The 18,762-nt window shown below is 56.2% G+C and overlaps 1 protein-coding gene across 5 annotated transcripts in view; it reads right to left on the bottom strand.

Moving 5' to 3' along the window:
- DPP6 (dipeptidyl peptidase like 6) overlaps nucleotides 1–18,762 on the bottom strand; it is a 1,068,014-nt gene that overhangs the window by 21,379 nt on the left and 1,027,873 nt on the right. For all 5 annotated transcript variants that reach the window (XM_061415284.1, XM_061415287.1, XM_061415283.1 and 2 more), the window contains 2 exons: nucleotides 11,764–11,811; nucleotides 3,428–3,526 (listed from right to left, as the gene is read on the bottom strand). In XM_061415284.1, the coding sequence (XP_061271268.1) occupies nucleotides 3,428–3,526; nucleotides 11,764–11,811 (147 nt within the window). The remainder of the gene's footprint in view (nucleotides 1–3,427; nucleotides 3,527–11,763; nucleotides 11,812–18,762) is intronic.

The following is an 18,762-nucleotide window of genomic DNA, read 5'->3' as shown; positions in this document are numbered from 1 at the left end:
CCCGACTCTCATTACTGATTCCGGCTGAATGTTAATGGCTTGCAAATTAGATCAATGGCCCAGGGACCCGGGGACTCTATCACTGAAATATCCATAAAACATGGTCTGGGCTGCTTTCTGCCACTGATAAGCCCATGGGCAGGCTTTGGCCACCAGCGGCGGAATACATTCGGAGAGCGATCCTGGAGGGAGGTGGGCGGCTTCCCCAAGGACAGCCTTAGCCTCCAGCAGCGTTCAATGACAGACAAAATAAAAACAGGTGGGCAGGGCGACAGCGCTCGGGTTTGCTAGGACCCCCAGGGCTGATGTGTGGACGCCGGCCCGCACACGCTGTATCTTCTCCTCTTGTCTTCATCCCTGGACACCGGCGAGTAAAAACCTCACCCTGGGAGAAACCTCGGGCGGCCTCGGCTCATTGTTTCTCAAGCCCCTTCTCTGCATTTTTGGAGGAGGGGGTGGCAAGCACCAGGGTTCCGGGGTGGGAACCATTCCTGTGGGAGCCCGCGAGCCCGCACGGATGGAGGAGGAGGAGGGCCTGGGCTAGGAGATTGGGGAGGGGGGAGGGTGTAGACAAGGAATGAGATCTGGCGTCCAGGTAACAGATGAGAAAACTGGCTGAGACGGGGGACGGGGCAGGGCAGGAGGCTGAGGTCTGAGCGTGTAGGCGGCCGGCCTCAGAGGGCGCGACCTGTGAAGTCCTGTGGGCCCCTGAGAGCTCTGCCACCATCGTAAGCCTCCTGTTTCATCCATCTCGGGCCCTGCATATGACAGGGCCTGCCTGAGGTCTGCACGGAGACAGAGGTGGCGGGCGGGCAGCCTGTGGAGGCCGCCTGCTTGCTCATCCCCCGTTCCTCCCCATCCTTGCCTCCAGCTCTCCATCCATCCCTCCATCAATCTAAAGGCATCCTTGTTTTTGCCTTGGTTCTTCCTTACAACAGCGGAGCAGGAAGACGAATACCCAGTTAACGAGAGGGCTCTTGCGAAGCTGGGTCCGTCCTGAGTGACACGTGCTGCTCGACAGTTTGGACCAGTCATGGACGCCCTCCCCGGGGCAGCCTAGACTTCCCTTTGCCCCCTTCCTGGAGGTGCGGGGGCTCCACCCTGAGCTGTCAGTCAGTTCTCTCTTTACAGCTCTGCAGGGCAGGGGAGGCAGACAGGACCTGCATACAGGCTTCGGGGCAGTGGGGGCAGGTTTTAGGCCCCGTCCAGGTGACCCGCGCACAGACCCCGTGGGGGCTGCCCACGTCTCTCTGCCCCTCCTGTTAGAGCCGTGACTCCTGGGGTCTCAGGAGCCTCGTTTTTGGCCTGGACTCCTGCCCTTCCTGCTGCTCGCTTTCTGTTCTGTGGTTCCCCGCGCCCTGATGACAGCATCTGTTGGCCGACCCACTCCCCCATCCTCTCTTTCTGACTGATGGCCCCTCTCCCGCTCGGGACTGGACGTGCCCTCTGGACACGCAAAGCTGCCCGCGCTTCCAGGCCTGAGCGCGTCCTGCTGGGATCCGTGAGCATTTCAGGGACATCGGGGAAATCCAGACCCGGAGAGACAGTGGGGTGGCCCTGGCCCGGTGGGCAGAGATGTCCCCGCCAGGCATGACCACAGCCTCCACTCACACTCCTCCTGGGTTGGTTTCTTCTCCATTGGCCTCCGACACACTGAGCACGTGTGGGGCCAGAGCAACCAGCTGTGCCCATGGGCCCAGGGAGAGGTCACTGCTGCAGCTTAGTCCCACCCCCCCACCTCTCCCCCTTGTATCTCCCCCCTGCACCTCTCCCCACCACCTACACCTCTCCCCCATCTCTCCCCCTGCACCTCTCCCCCATCTCTCCCCCCGCACCTCTCCCCCTTGTATCTCCCCCAACGCCTCTCCCCCTTGTACCTCCCCCCGCGCCTCTCTCCCTTGTATCTCCCCCAACGCCTCTCCCCCTTGTACCTCCCCCCGCGCCTCTCTCCCTTGTATCTCTCCTGCGCCTCTCCCCCTTGTATCTCCCCCCATGCCTCTCCCCCTTTATCTCCCCCCACACCTCCAGCAATGATTAGGATGCTCCCAGTACCATATGACTCCATGCGCCCAACAACAGGATGCAGGTGAAGGAGATGGGGGGTGAGGGCCCCACGTGGAATCACCTGTCAGCCTCCTCACTCCACCAAGAATCCTCCCTGGATGGATGCCCCCTTCTTCTCTGCCGACCAAAAGAGACTCCAGGAGCCCCTTCAGAGCCCACATTGCTGGAAGCTCCACGGGACCCCAGTCCTCTTTCCTGCTCTCCCTGGAGCCCCTGGGCCCTGCCTTCCTGCTCTGAAGGACTTGGCTTCATGGAATGTGGAGTCTTGGGTGGGGCGGGGGAGATTTCTGGATCGTGCTCCGTGGGCGAAGCCTCGGATCCTGCCCTCAGGGGCTCACAGGCTGGCATGCCCCATCTGACAGGGATGCTTAACAGGACTCCAGGGCTCACGGGCCCCTGTGACGAGCCGCTGCCCCACTGAAGGGAAAGGGCAGACGACGAGGAGCTCTCAGACGCTGTCTGGGGAGACAGACACAGGCTCTGGCCACCCTCCCTCCGCCACCCCAGGGCCTGCATTCAGGCATCACTCTTTCCCATCCATCCCTGGCGACCTTCCAAGTTAGCTCCCAAGACCTCAGAGACGATGAGCAGATGGTACCTGGATGGGTGACTCAAAAATGACTTCGAGGTTCGCGGTCTGAATGACCTGAAACCAGCCCGCTTCTAAGGGTGTCAACCCCACACAGGCAGCGCAGAGGGACACGGTGCTGTGGGGACTGAGGCCCCAGGGTGGACGCCCTGGGCCTGGGTAGCAGGGCGCCGTGCGCAGAGCTGACGAAGCTGCCGGGACCCCCTTCCCGCCTGGAGCGCGGGTCCCATCCAGCCGGGCCCCGGGGCTCTCAGGGGTGCCTGCCGCAGGACAAGCTCATGAAACTCACTGAAGGGCTGAACAGACAGCTCAGGGAGAAGGACACAGGCCAAGGAAGGGCGCTGATGGTCTCCAGCCGCCCCGGCCACCAGCCTTTCGCTGTGGGTCTCCAGCTGCGAGGACGCCCCTCAGCCCTTGAGCAACACGGAGAGGCGAGCTGACGGGCAGTAAGGGCATCGGTGGCACAGAAAGGGAACGTCTGGGGGAGCCTCTGCCCTGGGTGGTGTCCAGGCCTGCTGCCGACCAAGGAGAGAATTTTCATCTGGGACCACGTCTAAACTGTCGGCCTCCGGGGGACAGAAATCACCGCTCCTGTTTATTTCTGTCTGGCACAGAGCGAGTGTCTTGCCTATGAACACAGTCGGCTTCCCCTGGGTCCCCCTGGCTGGTGAGGGGGCAGTTGGGGCCCACGCTGGGGGCCCCCGCCCCGACCCCCACCCCCTGCTGGCATAGCGATCGCGGTCGCACAGAGGCTGTCTCCCCTGAAGCACTCACTGTAGTCGTCAGTCTCGATTTTCCTGTACTCCACTTTCGGCATCTGCCGGTCGCTTATGGCTTTCTGTACGTGCTCGTTGGTCTCTAGATCAAACATCTCTGAAACAGACAGACCAATGATGCGTTCAGATCCCCACTCACGGACGCCCTGGCGTTTCACGTGCCTCCTGACTGCTACATCAGAGGACAGGATCACACATCCACGGCAGGAGCCAAGAGCCGCAGACGTTACATCCCAAGCCTGGTTACAGGACAGGGGCAAGTCCAGGTCAGCCCGGCTGCTCCGGGCGGGAGGTGGGTTCCTCTGCGGTGCCTGGCGCCCCTGCCCCCAACATGCTCCATGGCATTTCTCACACACGGGAATCATTTTGGGGGTGTGACTGGTCTCAGGACTGCTGTTTTTTTGGGAACTGACATCATGTCTGTCAAGGCAAGTGGTTTCCAAATGGAGTGGCCACAATAACACACCAGAAGAGAGGACAGGAGCTGGAGGTGACCTTTGCCACTTTGTCCAGGAAGGTGGACTTGGCTTTCTTGCCTTAGCCATAGGTGGCCCGGCCCCGGAGACCTTCATTCAAGGTGGCTGCGCGGCCGTGTGAGTCTGGGTACAGGGGGACTGGCCTGTCTCCCTCCAGGCCAGAGAGGTGGCCGCACCCTTCCCTGCACCTCAGGGGCTGCTCTGAGACCCTTACGTTGTGCCAGCTCATGAAGGCCTTGGCAGGGACCCTGTGCCTGCAAAAGCCCCCTTCTTCCATCCCCTGCAGAACTGGCCCTCCGCTCAACTGCTCCATCTGACACGTGACTTCTTTCCTCCTCTCTCCCCCAACCCTACCTGGGGACAACTCGTGGTTCCATCGAAAGGAAGTTTTATCTCCAAGGGGCTCGACCTTTGGGTAGATAAGTCACTTGGAAATGGGTGTGAACCTTTTAAAGAAGAACCTAATCTCACAAGCGAGTGGATAACTGCTTTTATGAACAGGCCAGACAGGTGAGCCAGCACTTAGGACCCCAGCACTGAGTGTTCTGTGTGTGGGGCCATGGGGACCACCCTGAGCAGCACCCCCACACTTCCCCGGGGGCAGAGGCGACCACAAGTTCCCAGGGCTGGTGACAAGCCAAGAAACCAGACAGAAGGTGCTTCACGAGTTTGCTGAGCACATATTTGGGTATTTAGCTTTGGTGACACAGTGAGGGGAGACGTGGTGAAACTAGCTTTAAAAATGGTGAGGTTGGACCCCACCACCCAGCAGGCAAGAAGCCCAGTCCTTTGTATAAAGTGAGAAGGGGAAGGTGTGTCCACACGGGCTGTGCTGACACACGGAGGTCCAAACAGTCGTGTGTGCACGCTGAGTCCCTCAGTCGTGTCTGACTGTTGCGACCCCATGGGCTGTAGCCCGCCAGGCTCCTCTGTCCATGGGATTCTCCAGGCAAGAACACTGGAGAGGGTTGCCATTTCCTCCTCCAGAGGACCTTCCCCACACAGGCATCAAACCCACACCTCTAATGTCTCCTGCACTGGCAGTTGGGTTCTTCACCACGAGCACCGCCTGTGAAGCCCGGAGGTCCTGGCAGATCTGACCTCAGCTCGGGGACCTGGAGACCCAGCCCGGAGGTGGCACCCTCTCGACCTTGCGGTCTTACAGACACGCAGGGGAGGGGACCCCGACCTCAGTGTGGCGAGAGCACCCCACGGTCCTAACAGAGCAGAGAGCAGTCGTTTTCCCTGAGTCCAAATAGCCTCGGCCGTTTAACACAGCGTCCCCGGCACACAGAGGAGCCGGTTTACGAGGTATTAATTATTTCACTCTCAGGGCAGGACGATCTGGAGGTAGCCCCACCAGACGATGGAAATGACGTCATTTCCACGTTCTCTGCTGCCTCCGCGCCTTCGCACTTGCTGTTCTGTGTTCCCGGCTCCTCCTCTCCGTCAGGTCAAAGGTCACCTACTCCGCGAGAAGCCCCCACCGTCAATCTTGGGTCCCCTACAGGTCCATGCTACACCAGCTCTCAGACTCGGTCACTGGCCTGGCTGCCCCATCCCACGCCGGGCTTCCCAGGGACAAAACACACCAGTTTCCAGTAGCAGGACTCGACCTGTCTGTGGAAATCTGACTCACGCCCGGGACATGATGCGTCTTCACAGTAGCTGAGCCTGGGTTTTGGCCCGAGTCTTCCTTTCTTCTCCCACGTGGGAAGGACTGAGTGGTCCCCCTGGGAGGTTTCCGAAACACCATGGGGCTCTGAGGGTCCTGGTGGTCAGATCTCTTGGTGCTAAGAGTCGAAGCAATCGAGGCCTATTAACCCCTGCTTCCCACACCAAGCAAAACAAAACGAAAGCACATTTTAATCCAACTGATTTAAAAGTTGGCAGTGCTTGAGCACCCAAGTTACTATTTAATTTGGGGAATTGAGGAAATTCACTGCTGTTGTTCAGTCGCACAGCTATGTCTGGCTCTTTGCAACTCCATGGATTACAGCACGTCAGGCTCCTCTGTCCTTCACCATCTCCCAGAGCCTGCTCAAACTCATGTCCATTGAGTCAGTGATGCCATCCAACCATCTCATCCTCTGTCATCCCCTTCTCCTGCCTTCAATCTTTCCCAGCATCAGGGTCTTTTCCAATGAGTCAATTCTTCACATCAGGTGGCCAGAGTATTGGAGTGTCAGCATCAGTCCTTCCAGTGAATATTCAGGGTTGATTTCCTTTAAAATTGACTGGTTTGATCTCCTTGCTGTCCAAGGAACTCCAAGAGTCTTCTCCAGCACCACAGTTTGAAAGCATCAGCTCTTTGGCACTCAGCCTTCTTTGTGGTCCCACTCTCCCATCCGTATGTGACTAGTGGAAAAACCATAGCTTTGACTATATGGACCTTTGTGGGCAAAGTGATGTCTCTGCTTTTTAATACGCTGTCTAGGTTTGTCACAGCTCTTCTTCTAAGAAACAAGCATCTTCTAATTTCACTGATGCTATCCAAACCCAAGCTTATGGTAGGAGCCAGAGCACGGACCTCACAGGGTCTTCTAGAAGCCTCAGCCCTCCAGCCTGTGATCTGGACCTCTGTGTCTGCTTAAGAGAAGCCCGGGGGAGAGGGCAGCTAGGGGGCTCAGGGGCGCGGGTGGGGCTGTGGGTCAGACCAGAGGGATGGAGACGCACGAAGACAGGGCATCAGCGGGAACACAGAAGGAGCATCCTTGGGGACAAGAGCAGGGCTGGGCCCTTTGCTGTCAGAGAAGCAGCTCCGAGCTCCCACTTCTTGGGGCTGGACAGAGCTCCGGGGGGGTGGCAGGGGGGCGACCTGGATGGGCAGACATCACCAGGCAGGAGAGCTGGAGCAGCCACTCAAGGCTGGTTGTCACCCTCTCTCCACGCATCTGCATGGGAATTTGACACTGCTGACACCAGCCAAGCTTGAAGCAGCTTTGTGCTCAGGCTGACATGCAGCCTGCGAGCGCGGCTCGCGTGGACCTAAGGAGAACACGGACTTGCCACCGGAACGTGGAGCTTCTGGTTGGTTCCTGGGCACGGGAGCCATGGCTTCGCCACGGAGCCCCCGGTGTTCTAACTGCACACGGCGTTCTGACGGCACACGGCCTCGGCAGACGGCGTGTGAATAGCTAGTCCCTCTGTATTAAAATCCCACCCTTCAGAGAAAGGCACCACGGCAACAGACTATTAAATTTAGTTAAATATTAGATTTCTCATTTAATGATTGCCCACACAACCGGTTTTATCAGCAGAGAGCTGGCTGTCCCACCGGGGAGTTGAGTTAAGCCATTTTATTTGTTCCCATAATTGCATTCAAAGAGGGCAGGGGCTCGGCGGAGGAAATAAGAAAAGACGCGCTTGTTCCCCGAGGAATCTCTTTTGACGTGGGGGCCATGGGGACCTGCCGTCAGGAGCAGACAAATGGCCGCTCCTTAATTAAATGTGAGCCCCTCTAATATTTGACGGAATTAGCTATTATCAGATCTGGACACGGTGAGCCTGCAGGAAGCTGGGTGGCTCACGAGGGCTGCCTCCCAGCTGGGCCCCCGCGTGCAGGCGCCGTGTGGCCATGGCTGTTCTGGGACCCAGTTGGCTCAGGTCTTTGGTGGAATCACCACTTGGCTGCATTTGGGGGCCTGAGTGACCAGCGAGCCGCTGGGCTGGAGGACAGAAGAGCTGCCCTCCCCGTCTCGGGTTGCTGCCGGTGGCAGGAGGGCAGGGCCGGCACGGAGGTCGCTCGGTCTGGGCAGTGCTGCCCCATCACTGGGGTCTGGCCACCCGCCTGGATTTCCGGGCCTCTCCTGGCGTGTTTCAGGAAGCTGTCCCTGTAGCGTCAGTGACCGCGGCATCCCAGAGGTGGCCCGCCCACCCGGGGATGTGCAGCTCAAGCCCAGTGTGGCACAGAGGCAATCCTAAAGGTGGTCACACGGTCTGGGGGTCATTGTTCTGTCTGCTGCGTTTGTTTCTCTCCAGAAGGATCATCAGCAATTTGGAGGCAGAGTGATGGAGTGTGTTTATAATACTGGCACCAACGAGGGGCCACGTGTGGCCCCCACCCAGTCAGCCCCATTCTCGCTCAGGAAGCGGTAGCAGTGGACACAGAGCCTCCAACCCACTGCCCTCCAGAGTCCTGGGGGCAACTCTGGGCTCGGTGGGGCTGGGCGCACTCGTGCTGATCCCTCCTCACATCTCCCCGTCGGTCGTCCCAGCTCCTGACACGCCTGATGGTGTAGCTGACGCCCGTGTGGTCACTCGGGGGAAGAGGGGAGGGCGGGGTGGCCACCAGGCAGAGGACGAGAGAGCAGGTGGACTGGCCCAGACGGCCTCTGGCTGGGACGGCCTCAAACAAGAGCTGCCACGCAAGCTGGTTTTGCTTCTTTGTAAAAAGCCGACTGAAGGGAGCAGGAGGGAGAGATGCTGGCCAGGAGTTCTGGGGGAGGAGCCGCGCCGGGCAGCCCAGGAACTTCATTCCGGGAGCAGCGGTCACGATGCTGTCGGTGCCGTCGGGGGCAGACCATGCTGTGCCTGCCTGCAGGCGCTCTGGACCCAGGCTGGGCTATGCTGGGGGGACAGGGGAGCTGGTGGTCCTCTGCACCTGGATCACACCCCCTCCCCAAGCTCACACCCCTCACGCTCACCTCGAAGCATCTATTTACACGACTGTGTGGGCTCTGCCATCCCAGGGCCTGAGCGGCCTGAACACCCAGCACCTAACGAGTGCACTCCGGCCCTGACCACAATTACGCTCTTCAGGAAACAGCTTCTAAATAATTCAGAGTCACATCTGTGACATCGCAGGCTCTGTTTGTAGAGAAGATCTTCTAAAGGGAAAGAAATCAGATAGTCCCAGGGTGGCTCTGGGGTCAAGGGGCAGAGGAGGGGGAAGGCAAAGAATTCTGAAATTTCTGTAATTTCTTGAAAATTCTGTAATTTCAAGTTCCAGAGTGCGGCAGGAATCCGGGAAACGGCTGCTGCCTTCAGAGATGGACGGGACCTTCTGGGGCCCTGCCTGCCATGGCCTATCTGCCTGGGGCTGTCGTACAATGCAGGCCACAGGCTGGTTGACCAGGCTCCCCAAGCGTCTCTGAAGGCCAATCCCCAGGGCCTGCTCGCCCTCAGGCTGCTGGGCTGCGGGCAGGTGGCCCCCACAGGCTGCGGGCAGGAGGCCCCTGTCTCCCCATCTGCACACCGGTCGGAACCGCCTTCCAGACGAGTGGGGTGGCCCTGGGCTCTGCTTGGGGCTCAAACACCAGCAGGGACTCGGTGCTGTGTCAGGTTAACTGGGGCGGCTTTTGGAGGGACCGTCGGGGAGGCTGTGGCTGTGAGCAGGTCACTCAGGTGACAGCAGAACAAAGGCCTTGGCCCCCAGCGACTGGAGTGGGCCCTAAGGTCACGACCTCGTGCTCGGGCTTGCATGAATAAGGTCTGGCCCTCACTGAGCTCACCTCAGGTGAGCTGCTGCGAGATGGGCGCACAGGAATGTCCAGGAAGCCGCAGGGAGGCCAGCCCTTGATATTAGGTGGTCACTTGATTATGTAAAAAATGGTGAGCATGGTCCCAATGGGGATTAAGCATTCAGGGTGCAGTTTAAGGGCTCAGTCCTGCTGACTGCAGAACCCTCCCCCAGAATCTGCCCCCTGCTCAGAGCTCCCCCCGCCCCCCTCAACTGCACACTGAGGCTGAGCGGGGTTCACTGGAGGGCAAGGGTCTCTGGAGCAGGGAGAGGATGAGGCTGTGGTTGCCCAGCCAGCTTGGAGGCTGGGGTGTGCGGTGGGGGTGGGGGGCAGCCTGCCTGCCCTGGCCTGTCTCGGGGTGGATGCAGGACAGAGCTGCTGGGGCTGAGCAGCCCCCTGGCCACATTGGCCGCAAGGCTGCGCTGGTCAGTGCTGTGCTCTGAGGTGGGGGCCGGGCTGAGCCCCCGCTGCCGGCTCGAGGCGGGACCAGTGCTCTCCGGCTGGGCCCACGCCAGTTGTGCCCCTCTGCCTCGGGTCTCCTCGTCAATTCTGGGGTGATGGGAGCTTGCCTCCCGGGCAGCGAGGGAAGACGGGATAGAACACACAGAGAACCTGCAGCAGTGGCTCCGGCTCGTGGCCGGCTCTGTGACGCCGGCCCGGGTCACTGTCTCCATCATCTCAACTCCTAAGGTCTCCAGGCTCCAGACCTGCCCTGGTTCTGGAAGATGGTCACGGTGCAGCCTTGGTGGGGCAGGCATATCGTGTGGACTTCGGCAGAGGCGCCAGGAGGCTTTGATGGGCTTCCCAAGCACCTCCTCTGCGTCTCGGGCCAGGAGAGGCTCAGGAACCAGGGCATCAGCCCCACCCCCGCCTGGGGGCAGCCCGCCCAGCTCCACGGACCCAAACCCAGGGGCACTGTGTTCTGCGCCAACGCAGCGAGGACAAGACGGGACGGGAGGCTCCGGAGCCGACCTGAGACCCGTCAGGACTTAGTTCAGTTCAGTTCAGATGCTCAGTCATGTCTGACTCTTTGTGACCCCATGGACTGCAGCATGCCAGGCCTCCCTGTCCATCACCAATTCCCAGAGTTTACTCAAACTCATGTCCCTCGAGTCAGTGATGCCATCCAACCATCTCATCCTCTGTCGTCCCCTTCTCCTGCCCTCAATCCTTCCTGGCATCAGGGTCTTTTCAAATGAGTCAGGAGTTAAACACTCAGGAAAACCCCCCCGCAGGCTCCCCACTGCAGTGCTTGGAGGCTGAAGTCCACGCTCCCGCTCTGATGCACCATGGGAACTGCGACCTCCAGGTCTTATCTTCTAGGCGGCCCCCCCAGATATTCCTGTGGTGTCAGCATCTGGCGCGGAGCACACTAATGAATATATATAAGGAATGGACTCTGTATCCATCCACTCTCACATCCATTTTCTGGCTTTTTTTCCCTTTGTATTTAAATGATTTAATTATTTACTTTTGAGTTCACTGTTATTGATCTTTAATTTTGGATTTCTGTCTAGATGTGCTGCTGGCCGACTCCTTTTTGAAACTTTCCCCCTAACCAACTCTCCCTGGTGCCTGAAACTCTGCCACTGAGACAGCAGCAGTCCCTTGCCGAGAGAATTAAAGGAACTGTGTGAGCTGGGGCTGTATGAGGGAGGGTGCTGAGCAGGGTCCCGCCAGGGCTGGTGCAGCGGGGGTGCTGGCGCCCAGGAAGGGGGGCAGATCGGGGGGAATGGAGGCTCAGAACTCCTGGGGGATTAGGGCAGAGGAGGGCCGAGGCAGGGAGCCACCAAGGCCGAGGGTGCCTGACTCCTGAGCTCTCCCGTCGGTCTGCCTCCTCCCACCACTTCCACCTTTTCGTGTGAACATACATGTGCACAGATCACCCTAAGGCATGTGGGTCCTTGAGAGTCTCTGGGAAGCTCCACCGCTGCAGCGACCTGGAGGCGAAGACCCCTGTGCCAGGCAGGTGCCCCCAGACCACAGAGGAAGGTGGGCTGGAGGTGTCCACGGAGCCTCAGCCAGCGGTGGGGGGCTCTCAGAGCCGGGAGGGCGCGGCAGGCCCGGCTGGAGAGCCCAGCACTGTCTGTGCACATCCCTGTGGCCCAGGGCTCCGCCTCCGGCGGGGCTCTGCCTATGGGGTCGCAGACAAGGTCGGCTCACCCCAGGCGGCCTCTGGGCCCTAGGGGCCTGCGGGCCTGCGCGCCCTCACTGGCTGGGAGATCTTCACGTCCATCGCACCTAACAGTACTGGGGATGCAGGTTCATCTGGAGCTGCTAGGACATGACCATCACGGTCTCCAAACAGAAACTGTGCCTGGATCATCTCTTAAAGCCTTTCTGCTTCCCAGCCCCACGTCGCAGGGAGATTTAAGACAAGACCAAAGAGCACTTACTTTTCTTATCGGTCGTGTTGTGCACGCTCACCGTGGGGACCCCAGGACCTGCAGAGGGTAGAGAGACAAGGAGGCCATGAGTTTAGCTGAGAACGAAGGAGAACCAAGCCTTGGTTACCACATGCTCCTCAGGGCTCTGGGTGCCCGGCCCCAATGGGGGGGGTTTGTCATCAGCGTGGACGGCAGAGGCCAGGTCCCTGGGGGTTTAAGGGCATGTCTTCCTAAGTTTGCATCCATGTCAGTTACAAGGAACCCAAGTAGAAGGGTATGATTTTAGAAGGTCCCAATGACATAAAACATCGATGCCCTTACAACTTCCCTGTGACCCTCCAGTCCTGCAGCGTTTTCACTGAGTTCCGGTCAATCTGCTGCCTCTGTCTTGAGTCACGCATCGAGGCTGCCTTGCTGGCTCCTCCCCGGGGAAGCCCTCCCCTCCTCGTCTCCTGGAATGCCTGGTTAACACTTCTAGGGTAACATGATCACTGTGCAAGTGTTCAGCTGTGTTTCCCTGTTCCCTGATGCAGCTTTCTGCTCTTAGGTTGTCCCGAAGCTGCAGGCCTGGAGTGAGAAGAGGGCCTGGCCAGCTGTGGGTCGAGTCTGTAGGTCAACTTTGTTACCCTCTTTAGCAAAAGGAGAGTGCGGCAAGAGAAAAGCTTACTTTTCAGATATTCTGAAGGCATACTGAAAGGCAGGCGTGGATTTTTCTAGCCCATCTCTGTGCCTTCTCTGCACTCCCGTTCCACTCCTGTTCCAACTGGTAGTGTGGTGGGCGGTGGGGGGGGCCTTCCCGCGGGACGTGAGGGACGCCAGGCTTGCTCCCCACCCCCGCCCCAGCCTACTGTCCTCTCTGCCTGAAGTCTGCTCCCAGACACGGCTTTGTCTTCATTAAGTCTCTGCTCACACACCTCCTCCACGCCCCCAACTCCCGATGCAAGAGAAACTGCCACCCCCTCTGCCCAGCCCCCTCCCCCTCTTCTTTACAGAGCGCTGCCTCTTGCCGTGACATCAGGACCCCAGAGTATGGATTTTCAGCATATGTGTTCACTGCTCACTTCAACTGCACTAGAACAGAAGCCCTGGAATTTGTATGAACAAATTCTGAAACTTGGTCTTATTTATTGCCATTATCTCCAGCATCTAGAATGGTGTTTGGAATATACTGGGGCTTGATCACATATCTGTGGATTGAACGCTGAGCGAAGGACCCCAGACCACACAGGAAGGAGCCGGGGGGCTGCCCCTTGGCCCTGGTGGTCTGGGGAGACGGCAGGGAGAGAGGGCGTGAAGGCGGGTGGGCGGCAGTGGGCAGAGGGGGATGGATGTGTCCTGGGGGCTGGAGGGCCGGGGCTGCTGTTCCTCTGCCTTGGGCAGGAGACTCGGGGGTGCTCTGAGCTCATGGGGTGGCCGCATCTAAGCTGGGGGTTCAGACTATTTGGGCAGTTTCCCTGGGATCACCATCAGAACTCCCTGCCCACTTCCAAGGGGCCGGGTGGCAAGGGGTTGAGTTGCGAGCGGGGGTCTGCGTGGGTCCCACCACCACGAAGCTCAGAGCCCCGGCCACGCTCAAAGACTGCAGAGTGGAATCCTAGTCCAGGGCCCGGAGAGGATGCAGAGAGAAGCCATGGGGTCCAAGGTGCCGTGACAGGCACGAGGGGTTGCTCCAGCCGGGGGGGCACCCCCGGACCAGCAGGGCTGAGACAGACAGCGGCCACGGCAGCCGTGGACTGCCTCTCCCCTGCCCGGGACCGGACCCAGACACAAGTCCAGGAGGTCCGGGGCCTCGCCTGGCCCACGAGGTGCCCCTCCTCCATCTCCCCATAGGGAGGCCTGCCAGATCAAATGCAGGTTATCCAGTTACATTTGAATTCCACATAAACAATACGTATTTTCAGTATAAATATGTCCCAGGTGGTACTGGGATTTACGACTAAAAATTCATTTGTTGTTTATCTGAAATCAAGTGGTACTGGGTGTCCTGCCTTTTTATTTGCAGAACCAGGCGCCTTCGACCCAGGGTGCGGAGGGAGCAGCAGGGTTGGGAGACTCTGTGCATTTAGCCAAAAGGGATGGCGCCCACTGAAGGGGGCTAAGCGCCGGCAGGTGGTGGGTTTCAATTGTTGGGTCAAACGAAGTTTTCAGGCTGGAAGATCGGTTTCCCCACCGGGCGCGCGTGGGGGAGAACAGAGCAGGTACTGAGAGATGGGCTGCGTGTCCTTCCTCCGCACATTTCGGGGAGGGTATGTTTGCAAACAGAGTGCATCCTCCATTCTTATTAATAATGTAAACAGTGATTATTTATTTGGTGCCTACTATGTCCAAGGCACTCCGCTATGTGTTTATATGAATAATTCCTAGTCCTCCCAGCGGCTCTGCAAAGCACGTGCTTCCAACTGTATTTTGCAGATGAGAAAACACAGGCTGTGAGAGCTTTAAGTCTTCTGTCCCAGCAGCACAGCAGGGAAGTTGTCGAGCTGGGATGGGACCCTTCTTATTTTCAAATGCAGGAACTTGATGCGTGCATGTGTGCCAAGTTCCTTCAGCCGTGTCTGACTCTTTGCAACCCCATGGACTGCAGCCCGCCAGGCTCCAATGTCCATGGGATTCTCCAGGCAAGAATACTGGAGTGGGTTGCCATGCCCTCCTCCAGGGGATCTTCCCAACCCAGGGGTCGAACCCGAGTATCTTATGTCTCCTGCACTGGCAGATGGTTTCTTTACCACTGAGCCCCCTGGGAAGCTTAGTGAACTTGGTACATGTTTCTGAAAAAATTCAAACACCACAGAAAGGAATAAAGTGACAGGTAAAAGGTCCTTCTCACCCCACTTTCCAGAAGTAACCTGAATGATTCTAAAACATCCTAAAATGTTTGCTGCATGTTGGGCTTCCCTGGTGGTTCAGCTGGTGAAGAATCCGCCTGCAGTGTGGGAGACCAGGGTTTGGTCCCTAGGTTGGGAAGATCCCCTGGAGAAGGGAAAGGCTACCCACTCAAGTATTCTCTGCGTGTAGGTGGTCAAATTTACAAATAAGCAATTATTTCAAACATAAAAAAACCTTTCATGTAAATATGCAGCTTTATCGAATCTTATAGCACATTGCCTCACTTTTTAAAGATAAAATCTAACACACAGATTTGAGGTCACCTGTGTCTCCTAATCTCAGTCTGCTCCCTTCCCAGAGGTTGACTTACCTTGGAGTTAGTATTTATCATTTCCATGTACATAATTGTATTAGTTTTGCCAAATATCAAAATGAATCCATCACAGGTATACATGTGTATTTAAAAGACTAGTAAAGTAATGCTCAAAATTCTCCAAGCCAGGCTTCAGCAATATGTGAACCGTGAACTTCCAGATGTTCAAGCTGGTTTTAGAAAAGGCAGAGGAACCAGAGATCAAATTGTCAACATCTGCTGGATCATTGAAAAAGCAAGAGAGTTCCAGAAAAACATCTATTTCTGCTTTATTGACTATGCCAAAGCCTTTGACTGTGTGGATCACAATAAACTGTGGAAAATTCTGAAAGAGATGGGAATACCAGACCATCTGACCTGCTCCTTAAGAAACCTGTATGCAGGTCAGGAAGCAACAGTTAGAACTGGACATGGAACAACAGACTGGTTCCAAATAGGAAAAGGAGTACGCCTGTCACCCTGCTTATTTAATGTATATGCAGAGTACATCATGAGAAACGCTGGGCTGGAATAAGCACAAGCTGGAATCAAGATTGCCGGGAGAAATATCAATAAGCTCAGATATGCAGATGACACCACCCTTATGGCAGAAAGTGAAGAGGAACTAAAAAGCCTCTTGATGAAAGTGAAAGAGGAGAGTGAAAAAGTTGGCTTAAAGCTCAACATTCAGAAAACTAAGATCATGGCATCCGGTCCCATCACTTCACGGGAAATAGATGGGGAAACAGTGGAAACAGTGTCAGACTTTATTTTTCTGGGCTCCAAAATCACTGCAGATGGTGACTGCAGCCATGAAATTAAAAGACACTTACTCCTTGGAAGGAAAGTTATGACCAACCTAGATAGCATATTGAAAAGCAGAGACATTACTTTGCCAACAAAGGTCTGTCTAAGTCAAGGCTATGGTTTTTCCAGTGGTCATGTATGGATGCGAGAGTTGGACTGTGAAGAAGGCTGAGCGCCAAAGAATTGATGCTTTTGAACTGTGGTGTTGGAGAAGACTCTTGAGAGTCCGTTGGACTGCAAGGAGATCCAACCAGTCCATTCTGAAGGAGATCAGTCCTGGGTGTTCTTTGGAAGTACTGATGCTAAAGCTGAAACTCCAATACTTTGGCCACCTCATGTGAAGAGTTGACTCTTTGGAAAAGACTCTGATGCTGGGAGGGATTGGGGGCAGGACGAGAAGGGGATGACAGAGGATGAGATGGCTGGATGGCATCACCGACTCAACGGACATGAGTTTGAGTGAACTCTGGGAGTTGGTGATGGACAGGGAGGCCTGGCGTGCTGCGATTCATGGGGTCGCAAAGAGTCAGACACGACTGAGTGACTGAACTGAACTGAACTGATTGCCATGTGATAGGTGGTAACCAAACAATATCATGTGGCAAAAATGCGTTTTTCCACTAGTCATGTACGGATGTGAGAGTTGGACCATAAGGAAAGCTGAGCAGCGAAGAATTGATGCTTTTGAACTGTGGTGTTGGAGAAGACTCTTGAAAGTCCCTTGGACAGCAAGGAGATCAAGCCAGTCAATCCTAAAGGAAATCAGTCCTGAATACTCATTGGAGGGACTAATGCTGAAGCTGAAGCTCCAATACTTTGGCCACCTGATGCAAAGAATTGACTCACTGAAAAAGACCCTGATGCTGGGAAAGATTGAAGGTGGGAGGAGACAGGGATGACAGAGGATGAGATGGTTGGATGGTATCACTGACTCGATGGACATGAGTTTGAGCAAGCTCCGGGAGTTGGTGATGGACAGGGAAGCCTGGTGTGCTGCAGTTCATGGGGTCACAAAGAGTCAGACACGACTGAGCGAGTCAACAACAACAAAAATGTGTTAATAATAATACATACGCCACATATGGAATAACACAGCACACCTCAGTGGTTTGAACTGCCTTGAAATCTAGTCTGACAAAAGCAGGATGACGAGGCCAAATGCCCAGCAGGTGAGTGGGCATAGCCACTAGGGGGGAAGACTCAGCCACAGTTGTGAAACCTGACGATGCCTGACCCACGACCAGAGGGTCCCACCACTATGCCCTATGTCAGAGTGGGCCCTGTGCGTGGACACACGGAGGCATGGAGACGACTCTTAACCGCCACTGCATCTGAGCAAGAGCTGCCCGGCTAGCTGTGGGCAGGGGAGGGACCCCATGAACACAGTCTGTCCACCCAGGGGAAGACCGCAGAGTGCAGGAGATGAGTAGAGGATACCTGTGCACACGGGCAAATGTGGAAAATACTTCCCACACATACGATCGAGTTACACTCCAAGAGCATGTTCCTAAGTCCACTTTGTAAGTCCAACAAAGTTAGCCGAGGCACCCAACTGACACAGTTGGGCTACATAATACTGCGCTGTAATACGTTTATAATTCTTTTAACACCAATAATACGTTAAAAAACACATAAAAACAAAGAAAATATGCTTAATCTCATAGGACAGTACCTTGAAAAGCACAGTGGTGCAGCCCGGCAGCTGGCACACAGCGGCTGGCATCCGTGAACAGGCGGGAACGACTGGAGGAGGTGGGGAGGCAGGAGATGGTGGAGCCCAAGCATGGTCAGCGACGGAAGAGGGAGGCCCAGCTGCAGGGCCACTCACACCTGATGCTGATGGAGCACACGTGTGCACCTTTGAAAGCTTGACACTCGAAAGTTCGTATGTAGGGGACTCACTGTACCATGTTACATGGAAACATCATGCTAGATGCCGCAATACCATGATGATGGAAATGACTTCCACGAGTGGTAAGCCTGCATTTCAGACAGATGTATAGTGTTCTGTTGTGTGGACACATCACACGTCTTTGGTCTACCCCTTCCTGATGGGTGTTCACACTGTTTCCTTCTGGTTTTGTTGTTGTTGCGAAAATGCCGTCACAGAAATCCTCTAACACGTGTCTTCACACACAGGTAAGACTGTGCCGGATAAGCTCACTAAAGGCATTGCAATTGCTGTGTTAAAAAGGCCGTACCGTCAGTCTTCACTAAATAAGCTTGTGGTTTCAAACACAAAACCCCGAAATCTAGGTGCTTTAATACAACAGGAGTTCAACCCTGTGGGAGCCGGTCAGCTGTGGCCACGCTGGTCCTCCTCTGGGATCCAGGCTGAGAGGGCAGCCTTCATCCGGAAGCTACGCTCCCACGGCTGTGGGAAACCAGAGGGAGCCCCAGAAAAATGCCTGGGGCCGTAGTTCATGCGCACTCCGGTGCCCTCGACGATGGAGCTGGAAAACCTCTCCAGAGGAGGGGCCGTGAACCATGTGTGATGGGAGGGTGGTCTGGTAACAGCAGGGCGTGAGCACACTGAGCAGAGACCGAGATGCCAGAGCACATGGTCTCATCAGCCTACGGCTAATGGCAGACAGATGTCTATGCTCTAACTTAAAAAAGGCATGTATGGGGTTTTTTGTTTGTGTTTGATCCTTACAGGCAAGTATTTATCTTGGTGTTGCTTTGGTCTACCTTTTCCAAATCTTGAGCGGGTTGACCCTGGACAATTGTCTGTGTAATTCATGTGTGTGGACTGCACACTGCCCGTCTCATGCACGGTCCACTTCAGTCACACTGCTGCTTGCGATCGTTATTTAGTAGTTAGTTCTATCTTATAGGAATATTCTCAGCAGCTTTACTGGTTACAGATGGACACTATAAACAATACAGACATCTACCAGCAAGGTGCATGGACTGGTGCGGCGTTAAAAGAGCAGTGACACGCAGACGCGGGGGAGCTGCTCTCCACCGCGCGGCTGCAGATCCTCCTCCTGCATCCGTCCTGACGTGCGCCTCACAAGGCG

This window comes from Bos javanicus, chromosome 4 (genome assembly GCF_032452875.1).
Source record: "Bos javanicus breed banteng chromosome 4, ARS-OSU_banteng_1.0, whole genome shotgun sequence".
NCBI classification, from domain to species: domain Eukaryota; kingdom Metazoa; phylum Chordata; class Mammalia; order Artiodactyla; family Bovidae; genus Bos; species Bos javanicus.
The sequence above is the reverse complement of the archived record's forward strand: the minus strand, read 5'-3'. Positions and strand labels throughout refer to the sequence as shown.